The sequence below is a fragment of the Aquarana catesbeiana genome, linkage group LG09 (assembly GCF_042186555.1).
Source record: "Aquarana catesbeiana isolate 2022-GZ linkage group LG09, ASM4218655v1, whole genome shotgun sequence".
NCBI lineage: Eukaryota > Metazoa > Chordata > Amphibia > Anura > Ranidae > Aquarana > Aquarana catesbeiana.
Window position 1 is genome coordinate 214240207 of NC_133332.1, and position 12335 is coordinate 214252541.

Sequence of the window (12335 nt, forward strand, 5' to 3'; positions counted from 1 at the left end):
AGCGTCGCCAGACCGACCATAATATTGTGAATTTCGCGTAGGTGTCATTGTCAAGCGCCAGCATCTCCTCCATACGCATAATATCATTCATGGTGGAGGTCCAGAGAGACAATGGGGGGGTAGTAGCTGTCTTCCAAAAGAGGGGTATGAGTTGGCGAGCCGCAGACAGGAAGAAACGTAGAAGATTGTGTTTTTGAGAGGCAATTGAACCTGGCAGTATAGATAGGAGGGCTATTTCAGGGGTCAAGTGCAGAGGGTCATCGTAAATTTTTTCATAAACCTGGGATATCTGATTCCAGAAGGGCCGGATCCGATCACACTCCCACCAGATATGCAGGTACGATCCTGTTGTGAGAGAACAGCGCCAACAAATGGATGAAGTTGAGGGGAAAATTTTCCACAGAGAGGCGGGGTCCCTATACCATCTCGCCATGACCTTAAAATTCTTTTCTTGTGAGTAGCATGAGATTGAGGACTTATGTGCGAAATGAAACGTGGTTTGCCAATCCGCTCTGGAAATTGTCTTTCCCAGGTCTGCCGACCATACTCTAGTGTAGGTGGGTAGGTCTTTCTGTGTAAGAGATTGAATAAGACTGTAGATATGCGAGAGCAAGTGTCTAGGTAGTTCTTGCAGAGAGCTGAGGTGTTCAAAGTCAGTCAAGGGGCGATGGACCTGGGAGGAAGTGAAAAGATGTTTGGTAAAGGTGGAAAGGTGTATGGAAGTGAGCCAGTCTCGATTTCCTGGGGGGATATTTGGTGTGCCATTGTCCGCCCGAACAAAGGAGTGTGCTTGGGGCCATGAGGAGCGGGAGAAAGAACCAATAGCGTAAGCCCCTATACCTTGTGGAAAGGCAGGATTATCGAAAAGTGGTGATAAGGGAGATGGGTCCGAAGAAGGGTTTTCGCATAGACCTCTCTTATACCAAAGTACAAGGGCAGCTGTAGTTAGGGGTGATGAATCAGCCAAAGCTGATAAGTTACGTTTATAGCCCCAAAGTAAAGCCCTGAGATCACCTGAGGACATATCCTGTTCAACCATAACCGAAGCTTTTTGGAAAGGTCGTGGGAACCAATCAAGGATACCTGCCATTGATGTGGCTTTGTAATAAAGCTCAAGATCAGGTAGACCAGCACCACCTTGCAATTTTGGGCGGGTAAGTAACTTAAATTTGATTCTCGACAATCCTTTGTTCCACAGAAAGCGGATGGAAAGAGAGCGCAGAGTAGAGAAAAAGGATTTTGGTATTATGGTCGGAATGGTCTGAAATAGGTAGAGCAATTTGGGTAAGGTGTCCATCTTAAGGGTGTTTATGCGTCCAAACCAGGGTATGGGTTTGTCCCCCCAAGAGGCAAGATCTTTACAGAGTCGGGAGAGGAGGGGGATGTAGTTCAGTGTATATAGAAGTGAAAGGTTAGCCGGTATGGTTATGCCTAAGTACGTAATGCCCTTGGTCTGCCAATGAAAAGTATAATTGGATTTGAGAGAGGACAGAGTGGAAGCAGAGAGAGAAATATTAAGCGCTTCAGTCTTGGAGATATTGAGTTTAAAATTACTCAACCTTCCAAAGCGTTGGAACTCCGAGAACAAGGAGGGGAGGGTAATATGTGGTTGGCGTGCGTAAATAAGTAAATCATCGGCGTATAGTGCAAGCTTATGGTGTGCGGATGGCATGTGTATGCCTTGTATGGAATCGTTTTGGCGAATGGCACATGCTAGGTGTTCCATTACTATAACAAAAATAAGGGGTGAGAGGGGGCATCCCTGGCGAGTCCCGTTGGAGATATCAAATGCTGCTGAAGAGGTACCATTAACCAGGACCGAAGCAGAGGGCTGGGAGTAGAGTGACATAGTTTTAGAGATGAAAGGGGATCCCAACCCAATTTGCTTGAGGGAAAGTTTTAGAAAACGCCAATTAATCCGATCGAAAGCCTTCTCGGCATCAAAGGAGAGGAGGCAGATCTGTTGATGGTGGCGTTGGGCATAGGAAATGAGGTTAATAGTTTTGGTGGTGTTGTCCCGTGCCTCTCTACCCGGGACGAAGCCCACCTGATCTCTATGAATGATCCCGGGGAGAGAGGGAGAGAGACGATTAGCAAGGATTTTCGCAAAGAGCTTAAGGTCAATGTTCAAAAGCGATATCGGGCGATAACTGCTGCATTGAGAAGGATCCTTATTGGGTTTCGGTAAAATGGAGACATTGGCTGATAAGAGAGTTTTGGAAGGGAGAGTGGTGTCATCTATGGAGTTAAAGGCCTTAGTGAGAAACGGTACCAACAATGGTGCAACGGTTTTGTAAAACCTCGGGGAGTAGCCATCGGGGCCTGGGCATTTACCTGGTTTTAATTCCTTAATGGCGCCTAGGAACTCCGGTTCCAACAGGAGGCTATCTAAATCCGCAGACACCTGGGGGTCAATCACAGGTAGCGCCGTTTCCATTATGTAAATCTGCATTGGGTCTTGGGAGGGAGACAGAGAACTAGGAGGGGAGGTTTGCGGAAGATTATATAACTGGGCATAGTAGTCTTTAAATGTGGTGGATATGTCTTTGCAACCGAAAACTTTAGTCTGGTTTAGTGATGAAAGGGATAGGAAGACGTGGAACCCTGGGGTGGATAACCCGTGCCAAATGTTGACCGCATTTATTGGCTATAGAGTAGTAAGATTTTCGGGCACGGTCCCTAGCTATGAGAGAGTGTGAGTCTAATAATTGGAGTAAGTCCCGACGGGAGTTGGAAAGGGCAACAAAAGTGGAGGGGTCTAGATTTAGTTTGTGTAGGGATTCCAGTTCCGAGATGTTGGTCAGGAGGCGCGGATATCGTCAGACCTAATTTTTTTCAAGCGAGAACTGTTTTGAATCAGGACGCCCCTCACCACACACTTCAGAGCCTCCCATTGGTTAAGTGAAGAAGTTGTATCTGTTGTGTGGTCAATTCTAAAATTATGAATTGCTTTAGTAACTTCAGCAATGCATACTGAGTCCCGTAAGAGATTGTCATTGAGGTGCCAGGAGTGCCCCCTACATGACTGTGGGGGTCGGGCGAAAGACAGATATACCGAAGCATGGTCAGAAGAGAGGGCATGTCCTAGGGAGGTTTGTAAAGGTGTATCTAAGAGGGATTGGGAAATGAGAAAATAGTCCAGTCTGCTATATGAGTTGTGTGCTATAGAAAAGTATGTGAAATCTCTATCTGTAGGGTGATGTATACGCCACACATCCACTAGGTAATGAGAGTGTAAAAGAGATTTTATGTGTGAGAGTGAGGTCGTGGACATGGAAGACTTACCAGTGGAGGTGTGGAGGTGTCGGCAGAAGGGGAAAGAGCCACATTGAAGTCGCCTCCAACGATAACACTAGAACCTCCAAAAGAGGTCAGTCTGGCGAGAGTGGATGATGGGAAGCGCGCCTGATACGTGTTTGGAGCGTAGATGTTGGCGACTGTAAAAAGAAAATTATTAAATTTTAATTTGAGAGACATAAAGCGACCACGATCATTAACATATGAGTCAATAACCTCAGGGTGAAAGGACCTATGAAACGCGATCGAAACCCCTTTGGATTTTGCAGCGGGTTTGGTACTGTGCAACCAAGTGGTATAGTATCGATTGCACATCATGGGTATGGAATCAGTCCTGAAATGGGTTTCTTGTAGGAAGAGAATATTAGTTTTCTGTTTGTGGAAGTGATATAAGATCTGATTACGTTTCTCCGGGGTATTGAAACCTCTACAATTGTAAGAAGCTAGACTAAGTGGTGGAGTAGCGGCCATATCAGGGTGGGTACAATGGGAATGGGGAGAAAAAAGGAACAACGAGAGTCCCTCGTGAGATTGCCCCAGCCAGCAGAAGAGGGGAAGGGAAAATGGGGGGGGGGGGGGAGATAGGTGCAAGGAAGGGAGCAGAGAAAGATATAAGAGATATAAAAGTAGTACCAGGAGGGAGAGAGAGGGGAGAGAGCGGGGAAAGAAAGAGAGTCCCAGTATCCATAATTGTCAGACCGATGTTACAGTCTGACCTGAAAAGATCAGAAGAGGGAGACTGGGACCCTGATCCTTGCAAATTAAACAATATACTGATTGTAGTAAGATAGACCACAAGGTGGTACCAGAAAATAAAATACAACACATAAAACTGTAAAGTATAGAACATCTGTAAACCATGGTACGGTGCCAAGTAGGGGCACCGAGTAGTCCTAAGGGGAGGTTAGTGTTTAGCATGGCGGGAGCTCCCGGAGCTCCGGGGACCACAGGGCCAATAATTTGTGAATTAAACTGGGCCGTACAAGGAAGCGTAATAAGCATAGATAAGTATAGATAATAAAATATCATAATCACGATGGGGGAAAACATGGGTTAATACAACATTATAAACAGTTGAGTGTGCCATGAAAGCAATAGTGGGATGCAAACAGGCGCACCAGTCCCTGGGAAAAAAGGAAAAGTGGTGGTTCAAAAGCAGCGAGCAGGGACCTCCGGCGTAAAGGAACTGGATGGACAGCGGGATCAGTTGCGCAACAGATAAGAACTGCGACAGTCCCAGAAGGCCAAGGTGAATCTTCTTTACACAGCTCATGAGCCATTGTGCAGTTTTTAGTAGAGGAACCTGGTATCTTCTAAGACGTAAAAACCCAGAACGTGGGTAACAACAAAATGAAAGAAAAGATTGACATCTTCCCATTGAAAACAATCCAGTAACAGTAACTGCTTGCTGGAAGAGGTGTGGGAGAGTGAAGACCATCAACAGAGGCTCAAGGAGAGAAAATCCTCAGGGATTCAAGGTAGTGCAGGAGGCATTCCTGCTCATGTGAAGAAGAAGATAGGTGACCAGCCGGTCTATAAGACATCAATCATCAGGGTCTATGCGGGGTGAAGATCCAGGACAGCGTTTGCGGCTTTGTTTTTGCCACTGCGGGATATACGGCAGGCCTGGTGTAGTTGGAGAGAAGGGCCAGTCCGGCACAGACACCTGTGGCAACTCCAGGGTGCCTAGGAATGCAGGGAGGTCACCCAGCGTGCGGAATGTGTCAGTTTTTCCATCATGGTGCACTCGCAGCTGAAAGGGAAAGCGCCATTGGTATTTCATTTGGCGTGATTGGAGAAGCTGCGTAAGAGGCTTCAGGGCCTTCCGCATGGTCAAGGTTAAACGTGAAAGATCAGGTAACAGCATCACTGGGGTGGTATTGAAAAGAATAGAGTCCTGCGTGCTGGTGGCCCACATGATGGATTCCTTGATGTTGTAGAAATGCACTCTGCAGAGCGTGTCATGAACAAATGAGGGGTCAGGATTCCTGGGGCCTGCGGTCCTGTGGACCCGATCTAGCTCAAGTGGGTTATCTTTGGGCAATTGTAAGAGCTGATTAAAAATGGTTGTCACCGCCGCCCTCAAGTCCTTGGGTTCAACTGATTCAGGAATGCCACGTATGCGGATATTATTACGCCTGTTTCTGTTTTCGATGTCATCTTGCTGGAACGCAAGGTGCTGCAGCATGGTTGTGTGAGAGTTAAGTATTTCCTCATGCTTCTGAACAGAGGTATGGAGTGTCTCTGCTGTGGCTTCAATATCCTCAAAACGAACACCAATGTCCCTTTTAAGCTCAGAGATCTCCTGTTTGTAGGTTTTCTCTATGCGGTGTACACACTGCTCAAAATCAGCTTTGGTAGGAAGAGACCGCATGTAGCTGTGCAGGGATCTCATCTGAGATTCTAGATCCCAGCTATCCTCTGAGCCTATGGATGCAGTGGAACGGCACCTGGAGAGTCTGGGAGGAGAAGCCTGAGTCACAGGGGTAGTGTGGGATGCCTGGGAAGCCGGTCATAGAGTCCAGGGCTGACTCGGAGCGGGCCGGGGACGGAGGTGCCGGCGCCATCTTGGATCTCAGCTGGCGCTGGGCCGCGGCCGAAGATCGGGTGAAAAAGCCCCCCAAATCCCCTCCTGGGCGAGATCCCCCCGCTCCCTGCTGGTCCCGGTACTTAGCTTTCCCCATTGGAGTCTTTTAAACAGCTGGATTTGGTTCAGAAACGCCCTGTAGAGCCGAGGGGTCCGGGAGCTGAGGCGCAGCACGTCCTCTCACGCCATGCGTCAGGCCACGCCCCCCTGAAGGCCATTTTTATCCCACGCATGTAGACCATTTTCAATGGCTAAGAGAAGGTGTAGCATATTGTAATTCAATGATATTAAAAATTACCTTTTGATTTTCAATCCGCAGCTCTGAAATTTTCTGTAACATGCAATATGGCTAACTGGAGGAGTTTTGTACACAGAATGTGTACAGAACACCCCCCAGATATGTCATTTGCTGCTTGTGTGATTGACTTACTGATTTTCCCAGAAGTTTGCACCAAGATACATATCAGAATTTTGAGCATCCCCTGTAACGAAAATGCCATTTTTGGTGAGATATGCTTAAAGGGAAATCACATCTAAAGAGATGCAGACCCTGTAGCTTGCTTCATTAGTGCCCTGCAGGTGCAGCAGCTGATAGATAAATATAAAACCACTACCATACAGATTCACTCTGTGCACATGGACACAAACAAACAGCTATTCCTTTAGAATAACAAAAGGTAGGAATCTGCAACAAAGTTTGTTAAAATCCTTGCAATGTATATAGATCACCCAGAGGGGAATGCTTTTTCCTATCACAAGTGGAGTTGCTCTTTAACCCCTTGCTGACCATCTCACGCCAATATACGTCGGCAGAATGGCACATACAGGCATATTAACGTCCCGGTACGTTGCCCTTTAAGATGAGGCATTGTGGGCATGCGAGCTCCGTGAATGTGATCGTGGGTCCCACGGCCTTGATCATCTCACAGAGAGGAAGAATGGGGAAATGCTGATGTAAACAAGCATTTCCCCATTCTTCCTAAGGACAGGACACTGATCACAACTCCCTGTGATCGGAAGTGGTGATCAGTGTCGTGACACAGGTAGCCCATCCCCCCTCCCACAGTTAGAACACATCCCTAGGACACACTTAACCCCTGCAGCGCCCCCTACTGGTTAACCCCTTCACTGCCAGGCACATTTACACAGTAATCAGTGCATTTTTAATCACACTGATCGCTGTATAAATGTGAATGGTCCCAAAATATCACCAAAAGTGTCCGATCTGTCTGCCATAATGTCGCAGTCATGATAAAAATCGCAGATCGCCGCCATTACTAGTAAAAAAAAAAGATTTACAAAAATGCCATAAATCTATCCCCTATTTTGTAGATGCTATAACTTTTGCACAAACCAATCAATAAACGCTTATTGCACTTTTAATTTTTTTTATTTTTACCAAAAATATGTAGAAGAATACGTATCAGCCTAAACTAAGGAAAAAAATGTTTTTTTTTAATATATTTTTTGGGGATATTTATTATAGCAAAAAGTAAAAAATATTGCGTTTTTTTTCCAAAAGTGTTGCTCTTTTTTTGTTTACCAAAAGAAAGCTCTATTTGTGGGGAAACAAAGGACGTCAAATTTGTTTGGGAGCCACGTCACACGACCGCGCAATTGTCAGTTAAAGCGACGCAGTGCCGAATCGCAAAAAACGCACTGGTCTTTGGCCAGCCAAATGGTCCGGGGCTGAAGTGGTTAAGGAGTTGGGCCTACCTCTTTGTCTTCAGTCTAAACCCCTGAGCTATCAGTTCATCCCTTATACCAGCTTTGTAAGCTTCCAAAATTGCCTCCATCCACACCTCATCAGTATTGTTTCAGCAAAGTACACACTGCTTTAACTAAGAGGATCTCATTCAACCTTCATATGCATTTTCTAGCATGTCTATCCACAGACTGGAGGTCAATAGAGACAGGTCATGATCTGATAAGACAGTAGAGTGTATTTCAACACTCGCCATCATATCAATCAACCTATGAACTAGCAATATGAGATCTATTCTGGAGGTGTACATTCCAGTGGTGTGCATTTCAGTAATAAGTGAAACCTTTATTAGAAGCCTTACCCAGTCTCCAAAAATGTAGGAGCTTAATTTCTTGTTAAGACTTCAAGAAATGTTTCAGTTTAGCTGTGGGTTCCAGGCAACCCTCTGTGTATTGAGATTATTGTCGCTTAACCATATCAGTAAGGGTGAGGTGTTGAGAGCATGTATGTTGGCTATAGCGATTATACATTTGCACAAAGCACCCTAGGTCAACTACATTCGCTTTGACTTGAACAAATCCACTGAATTGCAATGATGACACCTTTAGCCTTTTTAATATAGGGTTACTCACATACATAGTTTGACAGTAGGCCTCAGTAATGAGTGTTTCCTGCAATAATGCCTGTCCAGCCCTGAGTCTTCTGCAATTGGCAGGAGAGCAGAGACCTTTCACATTATATGTAAACACAGAAACGGCAGACATGGCAACCTTTCAAAAAAAATGCTCTAGCAAGTCATATTTCACAGACCCAGTGGATTGCAGGCAAGAATAGAGCCCATAACAAGTAAAAGAAAACCTAAAATACAACAGAGAGATTTACTAAAACTGGTGCACTCAGAATCTGGTGCAGCTGTGCATGGTAGCCAATCAGCTTGTTCAATTAAGCTTTGACAATAAAACCTGGAAACTGATTGGTTTCTTTGCAGAGCTGCACCAAATTTTGCACCATGCAGTTTTAGTAAATAACCCCCAACGTGTCTCTGTTGCGGGGGCAATTCCTTCCCCCGCAACAGAGTGAGAGAGAAATCCAGCAAGGACACCCTCCAGCTTTGTAGAAGGGGTAGATGGGCAGCTATAATATTGATAAACCAACTCTCTCCTTATGAAGCTTAACACACACTCCTCAATATCTCTCCTAGGAACTAGAGCCCTGTGTATCTTATCCTTCAAAATCATCAGGTTAGCAGAAAAAGAAGAACAAGATAAGCGGAACTCCGATTTAAGGCCTGCATAGAAAGAACAAACACTCATTTACTAAAACTGCATGGTGCAAAATCTTGTGCAGCTCCACGTTAAAATCAATCAGCTTAAACGTTTTATTGTCAAAGCTTAATTGAACAAACTGAACTTAGAAGCTCATTGGCTACCATGCACGACTGCATCAGGTTCAGAGTCTACCAGTTTTAGTAAATCTCCCCTAATATTTGGGCTCCATGTACACTAGCTTAAAAAAAACACTCCTGACAGCAGCCTTTTGTGCATTTTTTTTTTCTGCTTCTAGAAGCAAAGATCTAGACTGTAATATAAGATCAGAGAGCTGATAATGCAGCTAGACAAAACAAGACTTATCCTATGTGCCCATGCACACTATTTTAGTCTAGTTTTTGAAGCTTCGGCTTCCAGGAGCAGAAAAAAAGTTTCGTTTTTTTTTGCGCTTCTGGGAGCGATTTGTCAGCAGAAATAACACTGAACTCTCCAAACTGTTGCTAAAGCTGGCACAAACATGCTAATATGAGTGTTTTTCATTCTGCATTTTCTGCTATTTTTTTAGCTTTTAGTGTGCATGGAGCCTTAGCGCTTAGGCTACAGTTCAGTCATGCTTTGTTGGAAGGTTGTCTCTAAATGTGTAAAGGAGATTTTTAAGTCTGCTTTATAGGGAAGATTGTTGTAGACCTGTTGTATCTCCAACTCCTGCCAGTAGTTCTGTGTCCACATGAATAGGAGAGCCAGAGATATCCCCAGGAAAGGAGGAAGACAGTCTCTGAACTTCGCAGTGTAGGGAGAGAGGACACCACTCCCTGTGGTCCATGGGGCTACCAGCACCTAGGTCCCTGTAGATGTCTAAGTCCCCAGCGCCTCAAGCCGTCAAGGCCTCAACCACCATCTTAGATGTGCCAGAGGGCTGCGGTGTTCCAGCCAGCTCCTCTATAGCTCACTTTTATCTGCAGTGGCAGTGGAGCTTTCATACTAGTATAACCTTCTCTGGCCTTAGGTCAGTAGAGCAGCGGTGAATAGCGTAGTTCTGCTGCATATGAGTGGGATCTGTAAAAGGATGGGTCTTTATAGTCTCCCTGACAGAGCATGTCCCCACAAATGTTATTAATGACTTGTCTGGTTTCCTTATGCCTTTAAAGCCCAGGTCTAGTCAAAATGCGTCAGTTGATTTCTGAAAACGGATATAAAATCCTAAAAAAATAAGATTTCTTTTTAATATATTTAATTGTTATTTGAGTAATTTGATTAACTGTTTTTATTTTACTTTTTTAAATAACCAAAGGCTGTATTTTGGTACAAGAACAGGTTTGAAATAGTTGAAAGAAGCTTCCATAACCCTTAGGAGCCATTTATGTTTACAAACTTTTTTATTGGGTACAAAACAAGACATTATATATTAAGAAAAATGCAATATATAAGCTTCCACTGCACACTTAAAAACCTCCAAACACCACTTTGACTTTGCCTTCTTCATTGACTACAAAATGTAGTACTGTATGTCAAAATGGCAAAGTTTTAGCAACATTTTGGGGAGAGTTTCAGTTTTATTAATTTCTCTGCTTGGGTACTACATTCCATATTCTTAAGCTTCCCTTGGGCTGCACAGTTGCTGAGTACATTAAAAGGCCACCAGGCATTAATATTGATTCAAGATTATACGCATTTCATATAGGGGATGGGGATGTTACAAGAGCCTGTGCAGATAAGTAACTATTACTTGTAGTGCTGGATGCTGCCTTTGGTGGAATATAAACTTCTTTGGAGAATGAGTTTTACAGAGGTTTGCATGTCAATAATTGCAGACAGGTAAGCTCCTGGTCAATATTTAACACACTAGGGATATTGGAACGTACTAATAAAGGTCAAGACTGAACTGCAAAGTGCAGAAGGCTTTGGTATAGCTAGTTAGAAGGCAGCAGGGGAAATTTCATAAGGTCCGCATGAGAGATCAAGTGCAAAAAAAAAAAAAGAAAAAATACTTTGAGGCTGGCAAGTAAATTTCCTTCTTAGTGCTACATTTTTACCAGAATGGTCAGTATCCAAAAATGTAATGTAAAGGCAGGGTAGAATTAAATAAAATAATGCTTTAAAAAATGAGTTGTTCTATTTTTTTTTTTATTGGGGTGTGCCATTACAATCAATGATAACTCAGAATATTTCTTTTAAATCATATTTCATTCTGTGTGTTTTGACAAATGGTTAGATCCAATTACTGAAAAAAATGGGGGACTATAATGCTTATCCTTGGCTTCATTGACTCCAAACAAGCATGCAGCTGAAAATGTCAAGATACCTGACTTGCATGCTTGTTCTGTAACAGCTCAGGGAATAGGGAAGGATGATAATGATAGCCCAAAAGCCTGCGACTTTATGGGAATAGGGAAAGATAATCATTGTCAGGTAAGAAAATACTCTGAAATGACATGCTCCTTTTAAATGCCTCTCAGAGTACTATTCTTTATTGTCCAGAGATATAAGGCATAAACCAACATTACATTTTTTTAAAATATATTTTTTATATATAAGTTTAATGGGGACCCCTTCAACAGTCATTGACACATCTTAATATCTGAGCCTCCTCTACAGGAATGTACTGCTCTGTGCACCTGATACATTGGAGAGATTTACTAAAACTGATGCACACAGAATCTGTAGCTGTGCATAGTAACCAATCAGCTTCCAGGTTTTATTGTCAAAGCTTAACTGAACAAGTTGAAGTTAGAAGCTGATTTGTTACTATGCACAGCTGCACCAGATTCTGTGTGTACCGGGTTTAGTAAAGCTTGCCCATTGTGAACTATAACAACATTTTTTTTCTCAGCAGTCATTTACGAGTGAGCCATAGATGGAAAAATAGCAAATGCTTTCTGAAGTTACTTTAATTGCATTCATAACAGTGGTTGGCTATTTTTTAGGTCTGATTAGAAGGGATGTAAAATTTTTCTGCCGCCTCAAATTTCTTTAAATATAATAAAAAATGGGTTACATGTAGCATGTATACCAGACCTCCTTGCATCACTTCACTGGTCAGTCATCCAGACACAAGGACAAATTGATCAAGGTGTCAAGAGTCAGGGAGCTGCTAACCCACCTGCTCTCAGGAAACGAAGTGCAGTAATTCAGTTGTATTTACAGATTTAAACAAATACAGGTATTTAGCGTATTTAAAGTGGAATCCCCCTTTAAATTCACCCAGTGCTGTTTAACTCCTGCCATAATGATCCTGTGCTGTGTGTAAGTCCTGCTCATCCTCCCACCCACCAGAGGTTGGATAGCTGTCTCTGGCTCTAGTCTCATTGTGTCATTGCTGTGCTGCATGAAACTGCAAGAGAACTGCTGGCAGAGGAGAAGGGGGTCTGGACTGGGGAAATGGGCTCCTGGTTAACCTGCCCTTGCATCCTGTCACCCTAATGTAAGAAGGGGGGTGTCCAGGGCTAGCAAGAATGGGGGGTTCTGTCTCCTCCTTGCT

General features: G+C 43.8%; 1 protein-coding gene across 4 annotated transcripts in view; it reads left to right on the top strand.

The window, feature by feature from the left end:
- KCNT1 (potassium sodium-activated channel subfamily T member 1) overlaps nt 1-12335 on the top strand; it is a 587173-nt gene that overhangs the window by 132694 nt on the left and 442144 nt on the right. Inside the window, exon 1 of one of the 4 annotated variants that reach the window (XM_073599686.1) lies at nt 12143-12278. The exons of the other annotated variants lie outside the window; for them this stretch is intronic. Coding sequence (XP_073455787.1) covers nt 12277-12278 — 2 coding nt within the window. The 5' untranslated portion in view covers nt 12143-12276. Of the gene's footprint in view, nt 1-12142; nt 12279-12335 lie in introns of those variants that run through there. 4 annotated transcript variants of the gene reach the window in all.